Source organism: Protobothrops mucrosquamatus, unplaced genomic scaffold, assembly GCF_001527695.2.
Source record: "Protobothrops mucrosquamatus isolate PMUCROS unplaced genomic scaffold, P.Mucros_1.0 scaffold2329, whole genome shotgun sequence".
NCBI classification, from domain to species: domain Eukaryota; kingdom Metazoa; phylum Chordata; class Lepidosauria; order Squamata; family Viperidae; genus Protobothrops; species Protobothrops mucrosquamatus.
The window spans coordinates 268,496-290,995 of record NW_015388412.1 but is presented as its reverse complement, the minus strand read 5'-3'; the positions used below and the strand labels follow the sequence as shown (position 1 = coordinate 290,995).

Sequence of the window (22,500 nt, the reverse complement as noted above, 5' to 3'; positions counted from 1 at the left end):
CGAGTGTACAGTTCTGCACCAGGATAGGGGGATTTTTTAATCTGTTGTTTTGGTAGTTTTTCCTCCTGTCCCTCCAGGCGGTTCCCTTTGCACATTGCGGGCTCTAGAAAGAGTGGCTGTCACAGACATTTCGGCTACTGTTCTTTGTTATTGCTTTTGACTGCTAACTGAATGTCTGTCTGTGCTTCTTGTTCTCCACCCCGACTGTACCAGGATTAAGGCAGGCCTTAAGTCTTGTTAAACCAATCAATAATTCAAATGAAGAGAACTTTGCACACGCTCCTTTTTGCCTCCCTCTGGACAGTTGCACTGGTTGTGTTCAACATTTTGTGTGAAGTGACTGTGAGATGTAATACTACAATCTGTAATTACCCGCGGCATTAACGAAGGAAGGCATCTTCTCCAGATTACCTTAAACGTGGAAGGTGTGTGCAGCAGGACTCCAAGGGCTGAGCAATATTGCACGGGGTTGGATATTCAGCTTCATTAAAGTGTATTCATATTTAAAAATGAGAAGATTGACAATGCTCCATGACAACGTAAAAGTCTTAGTTTCTCCATGATTGACAACGCTCCATGGCAACGTAAAAGTCTTAGCTTCTCCATGAAAACAAAACATACCCAAAATAGCAATAGCAATAGTAGACTTATATACCACTTCATAATGCTTTACAGCCCTCTGCAAGCGGTTTACAGAGTCAGCAATTTCCCCCAACAATCTGGGTCCTCATTTTACCAGCCTCAAAAGTAGAAGGATGAGTCAACTTTGAGCCCATCAGGATCGAACTCCTGGCAGTGAGCAGTGAGTTAGCCTGCAATACTGCATTCTAACCACTGCACCACCGCAATTCTTAATAAATAAAAGGAAACAAGGTGAAAACTTGAGTTATAAGTTCCAAGCAAGTTCATTTGGCTACAGCCACTCTGTAAATGCAAGCAAGCCATTATATTTTTCATCTTCCTCCCATAATATATGAATGTAATAATAATGCCATGCCCGGCAGAATTGTTCTCAACAATTGCAAGGTGCATGAAAAGTTGGGTAGGCATCCTGATACAATCTTTGGTATCAGTTAGGCTCTCTGCTCCACCAATCTAAAAACATTTCAAAAAGGCAAACCAACATGCTTTGGAACATCAGACTCGTTATTTATAATCATGGCCCTCTTAAGAAGTCTTAAAAATTAAAGACGGTTGGCTCTACCTTACAGTTTCAACTGAATTATGCTCAACTGCCTAGAACAATAAAAGCAATAAAAATCAGCAGAGGATGTAGCGTAGGGGGTGTAGAAGGACAGGCAGAGCTTGTGGGTGAAGTCAAGAGAGGAATCAGCCTGGAGTTGTTATGTTCCCACAAGCGGTCCAGATTCTCTTGAATTCCATTGACCAATTTAGTGCTGACTGCTAATTGACTAGATTCTTTGTATAGGCATGAGCAATAAATCACCTTAACTAGAGCTTAACAAGTGGTCTTCAGACTTGTCAGAGTTAAGAGTTAGAGTTACTGGCAAAGTGACCCAAATCCCCAGTCAAGGTTGACTTCCGGTTTAAAGTGCTCAAAGGTCTCTTCGGACAGCACTTCCTCTGGTTGACAAGATCTTGGAAACGCATTTTGACACACTGACACAGGCCTAGTGTTGAGAACAGGCGCCAACATATTCAGCCATGAGCACATTTCAGCCACTTGATTCATGACAGGCATAACAGCAATAGATGGTGTTCAAAGATGGCAATGGTTCGGAGTGAATAAAAATCAACAAGACTAGAGATCCCCAGTGCCAGATAATACTTTACATTATATTGATTTGTCAGGACAGCAATACATATTTCATTCTACGGGGCCCACGAAAACCAAGTGAGGGGATACAGCTTTCCATTGCAGGCCCTCCAATCCAGAAAGTGGTGCGGGCAACGCAGTAAGGATCAACCATCAACAGGATAATAGTCCTTTGGCCAACATCAAGCATGACTTGAGCTCCTGATTCTAAAGACCCTCATCTGATTGCTACAAAAGAAGGAGGAGGCTAGGCAGAAGCACTGAGACCCATCAGACTCTACCAGAAGTTTTCTTGAGCCTATCAATATGTGTGTTTCACTGGGCTTGGTACCTGGCCTGTGCTTCTCCCATCAATATCGTCAACATCAACCCTCACTTGAGTAGACGTCCACGGAAAGGTGAAGCAAAGCCAAGGTCCCAGGGCTCCTTCTCTGTGCAAATTGAGAGGGACTTGGGAACCTTGATTTCTCGTGTTCTTTCTATCAGAGGAATGCAGTTCCATAAAGATCTCTCTTGGTCTAAAATTATTTCTAAGCAGGAAAAAAAAAAAAAAGTTAAGAGCATCAGAGGGCACCAATCCTACTCTACCACTGCTGTTGTCTAAAACAAGACAGAACAAAGGGCAAAAAGGGCATCTCGCAATCCCGTCATTTGCTCTCGGCCTTGCTTTCCCTGAGACAGCATCGTCCCCCAAATCTAGCAAGGAAGTCAAAGAGAAGAGCCAGTTGACTCCTTCACCACTTTGGCTTTGCTGGTGTGGGAGGAATGATCTAGCCTGGTGAACAAGCTCATGACCCCATGTCTATTCCCTTGGGTTGCTTAGGGAAGGAAACCTAGCCCTAGGTTTCACAGCCCCAGACACCTAGCCCTAGATTTCACAGATGGGGTACTGTTCTTCTTCTTTTGTCTCCAGGTCTCAGGAAACTCGTGTTAGGACTGGCCGGGAGGAACCCAGCCACCAAACGCCTTCTCCAAGTATTGTGCCACGGCCAAGGTCAAGTGGTCATTATGGGGTCCTGCCACCACCTGGATGCCTAAAGGGAGTCCATCCTTGCTCAAGCCAAGAGGACACTGTGTCACTGGTAAGCCCAGAATGTTGAAGATGGCTGAAAGGGAAAAGACAACAGAGGTCAACGATTTGGAGCACAGAATAAAGCAACTGGAGAGAAATCATTCAGGGCAATGGCAGCTTCCAAAGGGATTCTCCAGGATTATGAGATCAGAGCGGGCCTTAAAGGGGAGGAAAGCATATTATCATTGTTTAGACATGATGTTGTGATACAGTTAGTTGGAAGATTCCAACCTTCATCGTTGGACTTATCTAAAGTAAGAATGCAAAGAATGCTGCATGAACCAGCATCCAGCATGAAAAACCCCACGACTGCTAGAGATCAGAGGAAATCTACATCGCTTCTAAGAGGGCAACGTTGCAAGAGGGTTGAATTCTGTCCTGATATAAATAATAATAATAATGCAACAAGACCTTTAACACTTCCACATGTGCCTATCCCAAGCCCTTGGGAAGGACTTGATAGGTGGGTAAAAATGCCAAATCCAAGCTAAACATCTGGATGATGGTGAGATTAACCATAAAATGATAATTATATCATTATATCAATGCTGCCCAACTCCTAGCAACCCTGGGCAGTTTACAAATTGTTCAAAACATTGAAACGAGAAAGCAACAGACATTCAGGTATAACTACATCAAAATGCCTCCTCAAGCAATGTTCCTTGCTTCTGTCAACCATTTCCACCCAATTTCCCAATGGTAACAGGTTAGATTTCAATGTCTTCAGAGGAGGGAATTGTCCCCTTCTAATCTATCAATGCAGCATCCACAAACTGTGTTACATTGATCACAGCAATTCAAACAACGGGAGCTTCTTACCGGTGTAGGCAAAATTGAAAGGCGAGCCAAGAGGCACATGATGCTTGGGAGCTAGTACAGGGTGTGAAGGGTACAAGAAGACGCCGTTCTCTCCTAATAATTCCACCATCTCTGCTTGCAAGCTCTGTGCCATGCTTGCTAGCTTAGCATTTCCCTTGGAGTTGTATTTCGTCAACTTCTCTGTTAGTCCTAGCGCTGGGGGAGAAAACATGTTGAGACAGATCAATTCACAACAAAAACGGTTTGTTCCACATTTTTAAATAGACTGTGCTATGCAATCGCTGTGGGTGCTAGATATGTGGCCGTCTTGATTTTGGGGGTGTGCAGTTCCCCCTAGGAATTCCACTAGACCAGGAGTCTCCAACCATGGCAACTTTAAGACTTGTGGACTTCAATCCCCACGTTGGCTGAGGAATTCTGGGAGTTGAAGTTCACAAGTCTTCAACTTGTCAAGGCTGGAAAGCCTTGCACTAGACAACTGAGTAGAGTCACATGACGTAGAATCATAGAATTCTAGGGTTAGAAGGGATCTTGGAAGTCTTTTGGTCCAACCAATCTCCTGCCTAGGGCAAATCCTTAGATTTAAAAAAATAGAAGCAGCAAAGTCAACTATAAAGAACTGTCCCAGGTCTTGAGTTCTCACCAATGGCTGGAAGAGTGTGAGAAGACCGTCTCATCATCCATTTTACCAGTTCCCATGATGGCCAGACTGGTTTTCCGTGGTCTCCAAGCAGATCAGTGAAGGTTTGATTTTCCTAAAAGACAACATGGACAAAGAAACAGAGAGTCTCTTTTGAGGTCCTGCAAAGGAAGAAAACCGGGTAGAGAAGTAAGAATCATCGTTGAAAATAGCTTCCAACGTCGACATAGACTCAAAAGTCTCCTGTACAATTGATTGTTCAACGTCCTAGGTTAGACCCAACCCGTGGTCCTGGTCTCCAAATCAGATTATTATTATTATTATTATTATTATTATTATTATTATTTAATAATAATAATAATAATAATAATAATAATAATAATAATAATAATAATAAGAATAAGAAGAAGAAGTAGTAGTAGTAGTAGTAGTAGTAGTAGTAGTAGTAGTAGTAGTAGTAAAGTTGGAAGGGACCTTGGAGGTCCTCTGGTCCAACCCCCTGCTCAGGCAGGAAACCCTATACCATTTCGGACAAATGGCTGTCCAATCTCTTCTTAAAAACTTCCAGTGTTGGAACATTCACCACTTCTGGAGGCAGGTTGTTCCACTGGTTAATTGTTCTAACTGTCAGGAAGTTTCTCCTTAGTTCCAGGTTGCTTCTCTCCTTGATTAGTTTCCATCTGTTGCTTCTTGTCCTGCCTTCAGGTGCTTTGGAGAATAGCTTGACTCCCTCTTCTTTGGGGCAGCCCCTGAGATATTGGAACACTGCTATCATGTCCCCCCTCGTCCTTCTCTTCATTAAACTAGACATACCCAATTCCAGCAACCGTTCCTTATATGTTTTAGCCTCCAGTCCCCTAATCATCTTTGTTGCTCTTCTATGCACTCTTTCTAGAGTCTCAACATCTTTTTTACATCGTGGTGACCAAAACTGGATGCAGTATTCCAAGTGTGGCCTTACCAAAGCATTGTAAAGTGGTATTAACACTTCACGTGATCTTGATTCTATCCCTCTGTTAATGCAGCCTAGCACTGTGTTGGCTTTTTTGGCAGCTGCAGCACACTGCTGGCTCATATTTAGGTGATTGTCTTCTGAGTTTTCGGATTCGTGCTGGTGTCCCTCCTCAGGGAACTTCTCTGTACTGGAATGTATAGTTTGGGCTCTTCTAGGTGTGGTATTTATGTGTTGCCTAGTTGGATGTGGCTCCTTATTGGTTGATTGGGAAGTTGATGGCTGGCAAGTAAGTGGTTGTTTATTATTGCTGCCAAGCCCTTGGCTCTTAATTACCTGATAAGCTGGCCTATTTAGTCGTGAGACTAACTGACTATTACTGAGAAACTAGTAAAGGGACCGATAAAAACATGGATGAGTCGGTTGTTAGAACACTAGAACGTTAGACTACCCAATCGAGGGAGGATGTGTCAGTGTCCCCGTTAGATGTGTTAGGACGGACCTGACATTAATGATACATTCCGTCTGGCACTCTTCGATTGGTGGCCATTGGAAGAACACAAGTGAGCGGTCAAACGAGGAAACCCAGACTCATTGGTAGCTTCACACTGCGATGAACAAGGACATGCACTCAATTTGGCAGCTATTAAGATTGTTGGCTGAGCAGGTCGAGCCAACCCAGATTGGATCCTGCAATGTTATCTTGGGACATGTATATTTGCCTTCATTTGTAACTAACAAAGGCCTAGAGAGGACTGCAGGCCAAGTTCTTTTGCAAGACATTCCCGTAAGCCTCAGAAAGGTTACAAAATCTACTCAGAAGATTATGTGGAAGCTGCTGCCGTGATCATACACAACAGTTTACAAGCTAGTAGGAGTGAGCTGCTATGTAGAAATAACAGCTTTGTTGGAGCCTACATACTCCTTGCCAAAAATGCTTTTTAGGCTGTCTCCAGTAGATTTCCAATCCTTGGAAAAAAAGGGAAGATTTGCATTTGACATACCTGCTTATTACTGCTCTTGAAAGACATCATAACTGACCAGATCTGTAAGGAGTATTTCATTTTCCGGATAGCCACACTCTCCACCTCAACCCCCAGGTCTGTCTCTAGGTGCGACACCACCTTCAGGATGGCAAAGAGAAGGAGTAAAAGAGCCGTCAGCTTCTGTCTCAACCTTTTACAGCAGAAAGGGACATGGCATGCTCCCTGCCGGCTTCCCACAAGCAATGTCAGTGGGGAAGCCAGATGGAAGTCAGAACTCTGCTGATTAAAGGGCTACTCAACAATCTGAAAGAAAAAAGAGTTTTTCAGCAAAAAAAAAATCATCTATAGGACTACATCGATCGGCTTAAGAACCATGGTATACACTTAACAACTGCTGCAAAAAAAAATTGTAGAATTGGGACCGTTGACTTGGGGATCTTGATTTATAACCATCGTGGCTTACAACAGGAATTCTGAGTCCATTACGGTCGTAAGTCAAGGACTTCCTGTACAGTGACCTTCCAAGTGTCAACTCAGTTATCTTTCTACTCCATATGTGGGAGATGCCTAGATCTGAACCCAGGACCTTCTGTGCACAAAACTGGCGATTCAATATGTTGAGCTATAGGCAGTGGTGGGATTCAGCCGGTTCGCACCAGTTCAGTAGAACCGGTAGCTAAATTTTGTTGAGTTCGGAGAATTGGCTAAACCCATGTTGCTTCTGGAAGTCTGTTCTAGGCCTTGGAGGCCTGGAGGAGGGCCCCCCGGGCCTATAACGGCCTACCGGAAGTGCGTTGATGTGACTTCCGGAAGTCTGTTCTAGGCCTCGGAGGCCCAGGCCTGCATCCACACAGAGAACCGGATGTTAAGGTGTTTGAATCCCACCACTGGCTATAGGCCTCTTTATGATTCTCAGCAAGACAGGGTCCAGATGTACCCAGCTACAGGAGAGAACTAACCAATGAAATTCATCCCAGCTAACAACACTGCCATTTACTGAATCTGCTTTCTGATTTCTGGAACAGCACTCAAGCTTCGAAGCAACCAAAAACAACAATTTCTTACTTTCCGATGAGCTTGAAGAATTTCTTTATCTACCGGCAAGAGGAAAATGGACCCTCCATCGTGTTCCATGGAATAGAACTTTAAATTTTGCAAAGATACCGGGTCATCCAGCTTCAGTCTGAAAAGGAAGGAATAAGATGGAAAAGGCAGCTATGAAGAACAATGGGACCGATCATACCTTAGAACAGGGGTCTTCAAACTTGGCCCTTTTATGACTTGTGGACTTCAACTCCCAGAATTCCTCAGCCAGCATGCCTGGCTGAGGAATTCTGGGAGTTGAAGTCCACAAGTCATAAAAGGGCCAAGTTTGAAGACCCCTGCCTTAGAAGATCATCCAACTGACATGTGTACACTAGCTTTGGTTTAGTCCAGCTCTTTGAATACAGCCTACTAGATGCCCTGAGACCTGTTGGGTCAACCTTTGAGAAAAATGTAGTACAATCTGAGGTGACCACAATTAGCATTACATTTTAGGCTGACCATATGCACAGACAGTGCCATGATCATCTAAGTAGAAAATTGTAGTGGCAAAATGAACTTTAAAAATAAGTCAATACTTAATAACCTAAACAGATAAATGACTAGGCCAAAGAGGCAGTGGAGGTGGGAATGACTTTTGACTTCCATCTGGCTTCCCCACTGACATTGCTTGTGGGAAACCGGCAGGGAGCATCACATGTCCCAGGGTGTCATGCCTCCGTCGGAGCCTGACTCTGAGGACGACATGGAGTTCCCTGTTGAGGCCCAGGAGGGGGTGTCTGTGGCTTCGGAGGACTGAGGGGAGGAGCAGGCTGAAGCAGGCCAGGGCCCTTCAGGTTTGGAACAGGGAAGGCAGAGCTCAGGCGAGGAGCAAGGCCCCTCCCCACCAGATCCCAGAGCAAGGAAAGCAGAGAGGAGGAGGGAACAACGGAGGCAGGCTCACTTGCTTGGGAGGAGACCGTCCCGCCCCACTCCACAAGGCACACCTGGGGAGAAGGTATTTAAGGAGATGCTGTGGGGTGGGGCATTTGCCGGGAACAAACGTGAACTCTTGTGATGTGAGCTCTTGTACCTGGACTCTTTGTATTTTGGATCAAGTTTGTCTCCTGCTGAGTTATCCTTGCTGTCCTCAGTTTTGCAGTTTGCAGGTTACAGGCAAGCTGGGCGTTGAAAAGATCATCCTTTGTTTGTTATCTGTTTTACTTTAAAGAACTGTTTAACTCCATTGACTGTTTTATTGAACTTGTGCCAGCATATGTGGGGGCTGTTGGGTGAACGTTGGCAGTGCTTACAAAGACAATTATTCTGACCAGCTAAGTGCTTTGCCTCCGTTCGGGGCCCTGGGTCACCACATCGGGACACTGCAACCATCATAACTACATGCCTGTAACCAAACACCTGGCTTTTGATCAGGTGACCGTGGGGATGCTGTGATGGTGGTAGGTCACTTGTCGTAACTTCAAATGGTTGCCAAATGAATGGTTGTTAAGTGGAGAACGACCTGGGTTACAAATCAACAAAAGCCACTTACTTGGAAATACTTGGTCCAGCCATGACTCTCAACATGAGATCTAAGTCTTCGGCATAACGACACATAGGTCCAGTGCAGAGGAAGTTTGTACGATGACCAACCGCATCAGGAAACTGGCCGTCATTGGGCACCACGCCTGCATAAACCCACAGAAAGCAGAGTTCAGCCCTGCCTGACAAGCCACTTTATTCTAGTCTGGCATTCATTTTTGGTTTTTGCTTAGTTGCTTTTTCTCTCCCTTCTTTAATTTATTTTAATCCCTGTAATGTATGGGTCGTTTCTTCATTATACAATCCCTGATACTTTTTCATGAGCACGGGTGCGTTATCATCACATTTTTAAAAATGATAAAAACTTGTGGCTGTCTCTTGTAGTTAGGAAGGAAGTCAACCCTGAGTGTTCTTTGGAAGGGCAGACACTGAAGCTGAAGCTCAAATACTTTGGCCACCAGAGAACTCCTTGGAGAAGACTCTGATGTTGGGAAAGAGGGAAGACAAAAGGAGGAGGGGACGGCAAAGCATGAGATGGTTAGATAGGGTCATACGCAATGAACATGAATTTGGGGAGACAATGGAGGACAGGGGGACTTGGTGTGCTATGCTCCATGGGGTCTCAAAGAGTTGGACATGACTGAATAACATTGAGACATGGTGGCGCAGTGATTCGAATGCAGTATTACAGGCTAACTCTACCGACAGCCAGGAGTTCGATCCAGACCAGCTCAAGGTTGACTCAGCCTTCCATCCCTCCGAGGTGGGTAAAATGAGAACTCAGATTGTTGGGGGCAAGAGGCTGACTCTATAAACCGCTTAGAGAGGGATGTAAGGCACTGTGAAGCGGTATGTAAGTCTAAGTGCTATTGCTATATAAGAGCCATAGTAGCACAGCGGTTAGAATGTCGTATTGCAAGCAAACTCTGCCCACAACCAGCAGTTTGATCCTGACGGGGCTCAAGCTTGACTCAGCCTTCCATCCTTACGAAGTTGATAAAATGAGGACCCAGATTGTTGGGGGCCATACGCTGACTCTGCAAACTGCCCACAGAAAGCAAGAAAGCACTATGGGGCGGTATATAAGTCTAAGTGCTATTGCAATTGCTGTTGCTAACTCTGCCCACAGTTTGGAGTTTGATCCTGACCGGCTCAAGATTGACTCAGCCTTCCATCCTTCTGAGGTGGGTAAAATGAGGAGCCAGGTTGTTGGGGGAGCAAGATGCCAACATTTGTAAACCGCTCGGAGAATGCTGTAAAGCACTATGAAGTGGTCTATAAATCTATAAATCTATAGACCTGCTACTGCTAATAACAAACTTGTAGTTAGGACTGTTTTTAGGGAGGAATAACCAGGCCACACCTGTGCTGGGCTTGTGTCCAAAGATCCCATTGAAGAAGGCGGGCATACGGATGCTGCCCCCGACGTCGGAGCCGACCCCAATCACAGAGCCAGCAGCAGCTACGATGCAACCTTCACCTCCTGCGTGGAAAGAAAGGGCAGATTGGCACCGTAATAAAGACCAAACAGACTATCGTGCAAGCCTGTGGAAACTCTGTTCTGGAAAAAGCAGTTATGCTACTCTGGCAGTGACAACAACTTCAAAGCTTATGTTAATTTGTTTGATTCATCTGCAAAAATATGCACAACCAGGGCCACAGCTGAGTTATGCAGGTTTTACGTGCACCTGGCTTATAAAAGTTATTTAGGTCAGGGTTTCTGTTTTATATACACACACACACCACACGCATATATAATTTTTATAAAATAATTTTTTAAAAGAATAAGCACAATACATATATATATATATATATATATATATATATATATATATATATATATATATATATATATATATAAAAGGGGCAGTATAGTCAATAATAAGTGAAAAAGGAGGGGAGGAAAGGAGAGGAGAGGGAAGGGAAGATTATAACAAGTATATTTGTGTGTTGTTCTCTCCGTAAAGTTACCACATAGTTTTCTACTTTTCCACGGTTTACTCTTTATCGTCATCAAACTCATCAGCAGAAAGTCTATATGGGGTTTCTGGATTCTAATAAATGTACTTATTGTTCATTCCTTAAACAATCATTTGGGTCAATGTTTCTCAAACTTGGCAACTTTTAAGATGCGCGGATTTCATTTCTCAGAATCCATGGCTGGCTGGGGAATCCTAGAAATTGAAAGCCAACTTCTTAAAAAGGCCGCAAAGTTAAAGGAACACTGATTTAGATGGGTGCCAGTTCACTAACATAAGCCCCTTTACTGGGTGGGTTCCTGCATTACATTCAGCCATTACTTGTTTTAGCAATGCAGCTTACCAAATAAACCCCAGTGGTGAGTTTACACAACCCACACCGCCAAAACCAAACAAATCTGATTATAAGTTTAGCATGCTGTGTGAACCAGGACTCTCTCCAAATCAGCTCAAGAAGCAGCCCTGGGTTTTCTGGCAACTTCAAACACAGTCATTATTTCTGCTCAGACTTTTCTCTTTAACTTGGTGGTTAAGAGTTCCAGTTCCATCCAGTTCCAGTGTAGCCAGAATGGACTTATCCACGATCCACTAACCTGAGCTGCCTCCCACAATGCAGTCCAGGTTATAGGGGTTGTTAGATCGGCCGTAGACAACGTTGCTCGACTCAAACCACATACACAGCTCGCTGCAGTTGGTCACCCCCAGAGGAATCGCGCCTGCTTGCTTCAACCGGGACACCACGATAGCATCCGTAGTGGAGATCACGTTGCGGCGGTTAACCAATCCAGAGGAATTGGGCATCCCTACCGAGGTACAGAAACAAAGACTTTCAAGAACCCACAGATAAGGAAAACTAGAAAAAAACAAAACTAAAAACAGAGGGTTCTCCAAAGAGCAACACAGCTTTACTCTTAATTGCAAGCTGTTTAGCCATTCGTTATGAAGCGAAATCTTTCTGTCTCTTTTACGGGCATTATCGTATTAGGAAACCGTTTCTGATCTCCTCTAGGAATTACTGTGGGAAACCGTCTTTCATCTCTTCTGCTGCTAAATCAAGCCAGCCAACCAGAAAATTATTTATTTATTTATTTTCAAGAAAGTTATCGAATAATTTTAAAAAAAGATTTTGGTGCCGGTTGGTCAATGCTATTGCAGTTGAATTTTTGTTCATCCTTGTTCCTAATCCCCTGGGGTTCTTTTCATTTTCAGTCTATGTTGTTCTCAGCATTAGCAGAAGTGAGCATCCCAAATGTTAGCAAGACAGACAGGCAAGTCTTTAAATTGTGCTGATCATCTCTTAGGCTTTTTGGAAATAAATAGAATAGAATAGAATAGAATAGAATAGAATAGAGTAGAGTAGAGTAGAGTAGAGTAGAGTAGAGTAGAGTAGAGTAGATGAAGAATAGAATAGAATAGAATAGAATAGAATAGAATAGAATAGAATAGAATAGAATAGAATAGAACAGAATAGAATAGAGTAGAGTAGAATAGAGTAGAGTAGAGTAGAGTAGAGTAGAGTAGAGTAGAGTAGAGTAGAGTAGAGTAGAGTAGAGCAGAGCAGAGCAGAGTAGAGTAGATGAAGAATAGAATAGATGAAGAATAGAATAGAATAGAATAGAGTAGAGTAGAGTAGAGTAGAGTAGAGTAGAGTAGAGTAGAGTAGAGTAGAGTAGAATAGAATAGAATAGAATAGAATAGATGAAGAATAGAATAGAAAAGAACAGAACAGAAAAGAACAGAACAGAATAGAATAGAATAGAGTAGATGAAGAATAGAATAGAATAGAATAGAATAGAATAGAATAGAATAGAATAGAATAGAATAGAATAGAATGCTAATGTTAGAAGGACTTGCTAATGTTCAAAGAAAAAGCACCAGTGAAGAAAGAGAGGATGGACAGGGACAAGTGCAGGAGACGATCCAAAGAATTCAGATGCTGAACAAGGCTCTACACAAGAAGCCTTGCATCTTTTCTTTGTGCCTCATGAACCCAAAGCATGTAGACATAGGAAGCCACCATCTTTATGTTTGGACCACCTCCCCATGGCTCCCCACACCCTGTGGGCCTAAGGAACCAAGAATGACACAACTTCTGAGTTGTTTCTTTTTTTTTCTTTTGTTTCATCTATTTTCCCCCCATTTTATTTAAAGTAAAGTTAAAGTACGAAACTCCATAAAATTTAAACAAAAACTCAAAAGAAACAAGACATTCAAAAAGGTGCATTAAAAAGAAAAAAAAAGTGTAGTCAGTACTCAACTATGGGGGGATAATAGGTGTATATGTGTTGTTGTTTTCTTTTTAATACACTTCTGAGTAGGTTTTTTTTTTTAATTGTTGCTTGCCTGTAGTATAGAGAAAAATCTTGCAGACTAGAGCACTTAACCGCAAAACTGAACTGCTCGGGAGGGGCATCGCCCTTTTTCTGCATATCAAAAATTCCAAACTCTGTTGTCTCTTTGCTCCCTGGAAAAGACCCCCCTTCCCCCCTCCCTCCTACAACTCTGGACTACATTCTACCACACCTTAGGCTGAAGACGGAAGTCAAAAAGCCATGGGGAAAAAAAAAAACCCCAGATCCAGCTACTCACCATATAATGCAAAGGCTTCTTTGACACTGACAGGAATGCCCAGCAAGGGGAAATTTTTCCGGAGTGATTCTTCATCTTCATGTCCCTCAGAGAGCAGCTGGTCAACCAACTGTGCCTCCTGCAAGGCAGCCTCAAACCTTAGCAGATGGGTAAGGAAAGAGCATGGAGGTTAAAAAAAAAAGGGAGATCTCTAGCTGATGTTTTAGGGGACTGGAGGCTAAAGCATACAAGGAACGGTTGCTGGAATTGGGTATGTCTAGTTTGATGAAGAGAAGGACCAGGGGGGACATGATAGCAGTCTCGGAGTCCTAGTGGACAATCATTTAAATATGAGCCAGCCGTGTGCTGCAGCTGCCAAAAAAGCCAACACAGTGCTAGGCTGCATTAACAGAGGGATAGAATCAAGATCACGTGAAGTATTAATACCACTTTACAAGGCCTTGGTAAGGCCACACTTGGAATACTGCATCCAGTTTTGGTCACCATGATGTAAAAAAGATGTTGAGACTCTAGAAAGAGTACAGAGAAGAGCAACAAAGATGATCAGGGGACTGGAGGCTAAAACATATAAGGAACAGTTGCTGGAATTGGGTATGTCTAGTTTAACGAAGAGAAGGACAAGGGGGGACATGATAGCAGTGTTCCAATATCTTAGGGGCTGCCCCAAAGAAGAGGGAGTCAAGCTATTCTTCAAAGCACCTGAAGGCAGGACAAGAAGCAACGGGTGGAAACTCATCAAGGAGAGAAGCAAACTAGAACTAAGGAGAAATTTCCTGACAGTTAGAACAATTAACCAGTGGAACAACCTGCCTCCAGAAGCGGTGAATGCTCCAACACTGGAGGTTTTTAAGAAGAGACTGGACAGCCATTTGTCCGAAATGGTATAGGGTTTCCTGCCTGAGCAGGGGGTTGAACTAGATGACCTCCAAGATCCCTTCCAACTATTATTATTATTATTATTATTATTATTATTATTATTATTATTATTATTATTATTATTATTATTATTATTATTATTATTATTATTATTATTATTATTAATCAAGGAGAGAAGCAACCTAGAACTAAGGAGAAACTTCCTGACAGTGAGAACAATTAACCAGTGGAACAACCTGCCTCCAGAAGCGGTGAATGCTCCAACACTGGAAGTTTTTAAGAAGAGACTGAACAGCCATTTGTCCGAAATAGTATAGGGTTTCCTGCCTGAGCAGGGGGTTGGACTAGATGACCTCCAAGGTCCCTCCCAACTTTATCATCATTATTATTATCATTATTATTATTCCAATATCTCAGAAGCTGCCACAAAGAAGAGGGGGTCAAGCTATTCTCCAAAGCACCTGAAGGCAGGACAAGAAGCAATGGATGGAAACTAATCAAGGAGAGAAGCAACCTAGAACTAAGAAGAAATTACCTGACAGTTAGAACAATTAATCAGTGGAACAGCTTTCCTCCAGAAGTTGTGAAGTTTTTCCTCCAAAAGTGGACGTTTTAAGAAAAGATTGGACAACCTTTAGTCTGAAATGGTACAGGGCTTCCTGCCTAAGCAAAGGGTTGGACTAGAAGACCTCCAAGGTCCCTTCCAACTCTGTTATTCTGTATTCTGAGGAGTTGGCTGTAGTTTTTCAAACCAAAGAGCTAGCCTTTGATTTTATAAGCAGCCTGGAAATATGGATATCTCTGGAGTAGGTTGAGCCAAAGTGTTGCTTCTGTTTTGCATCTGAGGAACTAAAGAAGGAAGACCAGCCCTTCACGAGTGGCAGAAAATGCATGAGGAAAAGAAAAGAAAAACGGGGGGAAAAATGGATAGGGTCCTGATGGAAGAGAATCTTTGAAGCTCGGGGTTGAACTGTGAGGCCTTTGGTGCTCTCTGAGCTTGGTTGATTTCCAGCACTGATGATGTTACCCAGTTTGGTAATGAAACTTCTGCAAGGAAAAAAAGGAAGATCACCAAGGACCTCACAAACACTGCCTTGTTTCACAAAGCTTCACCTCTGGCTTTATTACATGGAAGACAGCAGGCACCTATCTCCTTTTAAGCACTTCCCACTTTAACAGAATTCAAAAGATACAGAAGAGGACGTTGTAATCTGAAGCAAGGAGCATCAAAGCAATCCTTTGTTCCTTTTTTTTTTAGGCTTTCTCGCCGTTCAATCGGCTTTTTAAATCAGCTGTTTTCCTACCAAATCTGGGTTGGGAAAAAAAAATCTGAATGACCACGAGATGGCAGCTAACAGTTATACCCCTCCCTTCCCCCCCTGATCAATTTGTATAATTTTGCAACCCAGATATGGAAATCCTACTCCAGTGATAGCGAACCTTTTAGAGACCCGAGTGCCCAAACTGCAACCCAAAACCCACTTATCCATCGTCGGGTACTGGGTGGGTGTGGCCTATTGGCTGGGTGTGGCCCATTGGCTGGGCGTGGCCACGGTGATAATGGCAGACTGGGTGGGACTAAAAAGTTCAATCAATCAATTCCAACTTTGCAAGATCTTTTTTTTTCCCGTGAGAAGTTGAAATTGACTGATTGACTGAACCTTTTTTTTTTGTACACGGCAGCGGAGGCCTAAAGCGAAAAGGTTTTATAAAACCCAGCTGAAGGCCTAGGACTGGGGCGACGGCGCGTGTGCCCACAGAGAGGGCTCTGAGTGCCGCCTCTGGCACCCGTGCCATAGGTTCACCACCACTGACCTACTCTATCTACAAACAAAATAGGTCAAGGCAGTGAGCAAATGGTGGGAAGTAAATATAGCCTTATTCAAAAGGAGAGCTGTTGGACTGTGAGATGCTTCAGATCAAAATTGTTGAATAGGATGTTCTTATCTTGGAGACACCCAATCAGCTGCTCAACTGGACGTGGAGTCTTCCCCCCTTCCTTCTCCTCTTATCTTGAATTCAGGGTGCATAAGGTCAGGGCAATGGTGAGAAAGGGCTTGGAAGGAGAAAAGATTACAAAAAAATTTACTTTTGCTAAGCCTGTGTAGCAAGTCAGTAGAATGGGATGTTTGGAAGAGGAATTCTCAAGGCCCAACCCCGATACAGAAAGAAACAGCAAGAATTTGAAACAGGGGGGAGCTTTTCTCCAGCAAGCCATACCTGTCTGCTCGTTCCTCCCCAGATAATAGCCCAAAACCTGTTTGGCAGAAAGTCAACGTTTTTTCCAGCTTACCTGTCTTTAACAATAGCATTGATGAGTGGGTTCACCTGCTTGATCCTCTCAATGTATGCTTCAAGAAGATCGACACACTTCAACTGGGAGGAATGAGAGAGAAAAAAGTTTAATTACATACATGATTTCCTGGCTGGGTTTTACAGCAAGCATCTAACGCTGGCACCAGGAAGCTCGTTTTAAATCTCTAAAGAAGACACCTTCTAGTTCTCCTAACCTACATCTAGCATCTCAACATCCTGGAAGAAAATGGAACACAAAGATAGGAAGGACGTAGACCTGGTTGAAGGACGCCTAAAAAGGGTTGCCAGATATATGATAATGCTCTGCCAATCGATGGTCAACAGGAGCCTAGTCCACCTCCAGTTTGGACTGATGCAATTTGTTCTACAAGGAAGCTTCAGCTGGTCAGCTTGAGGCTGTTCCCATAGCTATGGGAAGATTGATGTTTGTTCATATGACCCTGCTACTTTGGCAGCTAAGCTGGCTACTAATTGGCTTCTTGGGAGAATTCAAGGTCCAGTTGCCCCTTTCAAAGTTCTTCATGGCTCAAGGCTTGGTTATCCATGATTGTCTATTCGAATAGAATAGAATAGAATAGAATAGAATAGAATAGAATGGAATGGAATGGAATGGAATGGAATGGAATGGAATGGAATGGAATAGAGGTAGAGTAGAGTAGAGTAGAGTAGAGTAGAGTAGAGTAGAGTAGAGTAGAGTAGAGTAGAGTAGAGTAGGATGGAGTGGGATGGGATGGAATAGAATAGAATAGAATAGAATAGAATAGAATAGAATAGAATAGAATAGAATGGAATGGAATGGAATGGAATGGAATGGAATGGAATAGAGGTAGAGTAGGGTAGGGTATAGAGTAGAGTAGAGTAGAGTAGAGTAGAGTAGAGTAGAGTAGAGTAGAGTAGAGTAGAGTAGAGTAGAGTAGAGTAGAGTAGGATGGAGTGGGATGGGGTGGAATAGAATAGAATAGAATAGAATAGAATAGAATAGAATAGAATAGAATAGAATAGAATAGAATAGAATAGAAGTTTCTTGAAGTCCTTTCCTTCAGAAAATGCCACCCACAGGGACCAGGAGAGGAGCCTTCTCAATGATGGGCCCTTTCTGTGGAAGAACCTACCTAACATTCCTCCCTATTTTCCCCACAACAACAGCCCTGTAAGGTGGACAGAGCTGAGAGATTGACTAGCCTATGATTCGGGATGGCACTCTCCTGCTCTTTGGGGCGAGATCGGAAGCCACTGGGAAAACTGCTAAATAAATCCGTGCAATGTTGGTTCAGGGGCAAGGGTTCAGCCCTTTTCAGCATGCTTAAAGAAGAGAAAAGGCTATCCCATTTTCAATCCCATTTCATTCCCAGAGGATGTAAAATGCTCTTGAAAGGCGAGGGGGGGAGCAGAAAACTCTCAAAGGAAATGAGTGAGAATCAATATTTTGGGTACTGTAAACACGGCACAGGTCTCCGTGAAGATCGGGCCAGTCTTAGCAAATTGTTGTTTATAGTTTTCCAGGGTTCCATAAACAAAGAAATAATAATGTGTTCGGTGAAAAAAACACGGAACTGGATACACAGGATTGGGAGGTGACAGGAAGGGCCCCCGGGAAAACTCTCGGGAATTCTGACGGAATAATTTCAGAAGACCTCAGGGCGGTATTTACAAACCTATGCATGTAAATTAGATAGCCCAAAAACCTTTGCTCTTGATTTAGGGCGGAATAAGGTCAGCTAAGCCTGACAGGTGTCAACACCTCTGTCCTCGACTTACAACAGTTCATTTAGTGACCATTCCAAGTTACAACGGCACAGAAAACAAAGTGACTGACGACGGTTTTACACACTTACGACCTTTGCAAGCATCCCCAGAGCCACGTGATCAAAATTCAGACGCTTGGCAACCGGTTCGTATTTATGACCGTTGCCATGTCCCAAGGTCATGTGATTCCCCCCCCCCTTTTGCGACCTTCTGGCAAGCCAAATCAATGGGAAAGCCTGTTGCTAACTTACCAACCAAGTTGCGATTCACTTAACAACTGTGGTCATAAAATGAGTCAAAACTCACTTAACAAATGTCTCCCTTAACAACAGAAATGTTAGGCTCCGTTGTTTTTGTAAATCAAGGATTACCATTGCATATGGTAAAATAAAACCTATAAGGGACAGAATATTTATTTTAAAGTGTCTGTGTGGAGGGTGGGGAGGGAGGAATAGAAGATTTAATTCCCACGTCTCGGTCGCCTCTTTAGTATTTATTAAATTCTGTCTCTATAGTAATGAGTTTTGCCAGCAGGAAAACTTCTTGCAAGCCATAATCTTCCTTACAAACTTGCACAGCTCCTGTTAAGTTGTAATCCCTCCTGAATTTTAAGATGCCCCTGACATGAATGCCTTGTTACCTTCTTTACAGACTACAAAAAGAGATTGTTTCAAATTCCTTGATCCCAAGACTCAATCTTCAGAAACCAAACCTCAGCAGGATTAGAATAGTGCTCTCTTATTTTTAGGACACAGGGTGCTTTCTTCCCCTCCCTAGCTCAGATATTTCTTGTAAGGAAGATAAAGCTTTTTGAGCTTGGCATTCTTATCAGGGGGGGGCGGGGGGAGACTTAGAATAGGAGCCCTTTGTACAAAGGCATCTGCGAATTCCCTGTTTTCTCCGTGCAGAAATGAAAAAAAAGCAGGTATAATCTAGGACAGTGTTATTTGTGTTTGCAACTCCGCTGCTCCCTTTCTCTTCTGTCAGTTGCACAAAATCAGATTTTTTTCAGCTTGATGCTGGAGGAGCACTATAGTTTCAGAGGGAAAGGTTTGGGATTCAAGGCAAAGAATTGACTCCTTTGCTTTTAGGTCATTCTCCAGATGTGTAGGTGTCCCTTAGAACACCACAGTTATCTGGAATAGGGGCAGGCAACTATGGCAACTTTACAACCTGATCCAGCAAGTTGCTCCAACAGTTGTAAAGTTGCCATAGTCGCCCACTCCTGATCTAATCTAGGGAGAATTTCAGGTGAGCTGGCAGAAATGGGGAAACTGACCTGTGCGTCTGAGGACAAACAACTTTTTTGAAATGCCAGATGGACTTTTTGCTGAAAGAAGGAAAATAAAGAATTGATGTTTTATGTATTCAAAGACTAAGAAAGATGAGGATTAAATCAAATAAAGGGCAAAGAGACCTCTAAAATATATAAGAGGGAGCAGGGAGAGTCGGAACGATCTGTTGAAAAGAAGGTCAGAAGTCATAAATGTATTTCTTAACTTGGTTTTTTTTTTCCTTCCTGTTTTTCTGTTTTTTATTTTTTTTGTATTTTAGTATGTTTTCTTGCAGACGTTTCATTACCAAAGTAGGTAACGTCATCAGTGCTAGTGAGTGTGGGATTTGATCTCTATTTATATTCAGTATTTTGTGCACTGTTCGCCTTGTTCAATATTATAATGACACAGATAAAGGAGAATATTTGTAACTCAGGGTTGAAATGAGGAGTCCTGGTTGTTCTCTGAGCTTGGTTGTTTTCTTGCAGACATTTCATTACCCTAACTAGGTAACAACATCAGTACTAATGAGTGTGGGCTTTACTCTGCTTATATTGAGTAAATTGTCAAGTAGCTTGTTCAGATAAACAACCAAGCAGAAAACAATGCCCTAATCAAGGAACTATCAAGGATAAAAACCACATCCAGCACCAAGGCGTTCAGTGCAAAGCACTGAATATAAACAGAGAGCAAACTCCACACTCACTAGCCCTGATGATGTTATCTAGTTTGTTAATGAAACGTCTGCAACAAAACAACCAAGCTCAGAGAGCACCAAGGACTTCTCAGCATTACATGCCAACTTTCAATCAGTATGATCAAAACAGGAGACCATATTTCAGGGGAGAGACTGCTATTATAGACAGGAGGATCAATATATGAAAAATAGGACACACACACCCCCTAAACACATTACGCCATCCTTCAAAAACGAATTCAAACTTTAGAAAAAGAGTCTCGGAGCCCAGATTTGCCCTACTGGTGAGGTGGCCAACATATACGTTTCATAAACAAACAAACATACAAACTTGAGAGAAAAGACCAAGGCAAATACGCCTCCATTTAAACAACTGAATTTTATGGCAGGATTTCCTGAAGAGTTTTTGAGACCTGCTCAGTCACTCTCTCATCTCTTCAGGATTGGAAAAATCTCTAATTTAAAGAAACGGGGGTGTGTGTGTTTTCTTCTTAATCCCAGATTAGGGATTTTTATTTAGAGGGAGAGTTTCTGTTTTTAAAAGAACGAAAGATAAACGTCCTAGTCATGTTTATCGTTATGGATTTGGGCTCCAGGTAGACCCCCATCCATTGATTCCAAATGCAGAGAGGGAGGCAGAGATAGATCAATGTTTAACACCAACACTGAAGCTCTCTTCCATATCACCATCTTTAACCATTTTTCGGGCACCTGAATACATTCGGGGGGGGGGGAACATTTGGAAGTGGCTGATCACAAGTGGGATCACTGCTCGGTGGCATATCCCGGCTGGACAAAAGTCATTGCTCATAACACTGCTGGATCTCCTCTCTTATCGCCACTAAACGTGCTAGCCTAGAGATGGGACTTGGAGTCCAACTCCAGAGAGCCATCTGCAATAAGCATGGTACAGTGCCCTCCAGAATGCAATAAACTGCTCGGATAAAAACAATAAAGGCAGCATATAAATAAATAAGCACACCCTCTTTTCCTTTTCCCCATAGACCTAAGGGCATAGGGAAGCAGGAGGAAACGTGCGACCTCCAAGGTTGAAATTCATGGAGGATCAGCTGGGCGGGCTATTCTCCCCCAGCCCAACCTACACCCCCCCCCACGCCCCAGGGATCAAACAGGAGTGGTGGGGCTCTTGAAAGACCTTCCTAAGGGATCGAAAGGGGCGAATAAAAAAGCACGAGTCTTCTTTCTCTCCTTCCCCTTTCTTCTTCTTCTTCCTTTTCACACCTTTTCCCTTTGATGTGAGTTTTCCCGCTTGCAAAAAAACTCTTAGCAAACCTAAAGGAAAACGCGCGCCCGTCTCTCTTTCCTTGAACTTTCTTCTTCTTCTTCTTCTTCTTCTTCTTCTTCTTCTTCTTCTTCTTCTTCTTCTTCTTCTTCTTCTTCTTCTTCTTCTTTTCTCTCTTCTTCTTCTTCTTCTTCTTCTTCTTCTTCTTCTTCTTCTTCTTCTTCTTCTTCTTCTTCTTTCTTCTTCTTTTTCTCTCTCCCCCTTCTGTTTCTCTCGATGGGACTTTTCCCGTTTGCAAAACTCTTGTTAGCAATGATAAATAAACGACCGACCGACCGCCCGGCCCCCCGACTTTTTACGGGTCTCCTTCCCCTTTCCTTACCTCCCTGCGGCGGATGCGCCGCGCCAGCTCCCCGGCGGACAGGAGCAGCAGCGGCTGGTCGGGCGGCGGGACGGTGCGCGCAGGGCGCGATCCGCGGGCGCCCTTGGCTTTCCAGCGCAGCAAGGCGGAGACGCGCAGCAACAGGCTGAGCAGCGCCAGGAAGGCGCGCGAGAAGCAGCGCAGCACCTGCACCAGGCAGCGCTGGGCGCGCGTCAACGCCATAGCCCGGCGAGCTTGCAAAGCGCTCCGGAGGAAGGCAGGAAGAAGTAGCCGGCGAGCAGAGCCGGTGGGCGGGGAAGCTGCGGGAGAAGGAGGGCGGGGAAGAGGTGCTTCCGCGCGGGCCGCCACCCGGTTAACCCGTGCAAGCCAGGCGCGCAGGTGGAGATGGAGATGGAGATGGAGATGGAGAAGCGCCGCGAGGGACGCCAGCCTTGCGCATCAAGGCATGCCCGGGGTGGGTGGGGGGTGGTCCTCGACTTACAACAGTTCGCTCAGTGACTGTTCGAAGTTACAATGGCACAGCCGAGGTTTTCATTGTTGTGAGCATTTCTGTTGAGGATTGGCAGCGGGGGGTGGGGGGGTGGGGG

The 22,500-nt window shown here is 43.7% G+C and overlaps 1 protein-coding gene across 1 annotated transcript; it reads right to left on the bottom strand.

Moving 5' to 3' along the window:
• Nucleotides 1-2,707: 2,707 nt before the first annotated feature.
• On the bottom strand, nt 2,708-22,135 carry FAAH2 (fatty acid amide hydrolase 2). Its single transcript, XM_015824715.1, has 11 exons — nt 21,914-22,135; nt 16,549-16,631; nt 13,380-13,516; nt 11,384-11,593; nt 10,175-10,294; nt 8,822-8,957; nt 7,312-7,429; nt 6,265-6,384; nt 4,312-4,423; nt 3,669-3,863; nt 2,708-2,883 (listed from the first exon to the last, which is right to left on the bottom strand). The coding sequence occupies exons 1-11, from the start codon at nt 22,133-22,135 to the stop codon at nt 2,708-2,710; spliced, it is 1,629 nt and encodes a 542-aa protein (XP_015680201.1).
• Nucleotides 22,136-22,500: the final 365 nt, after the last annotated feature.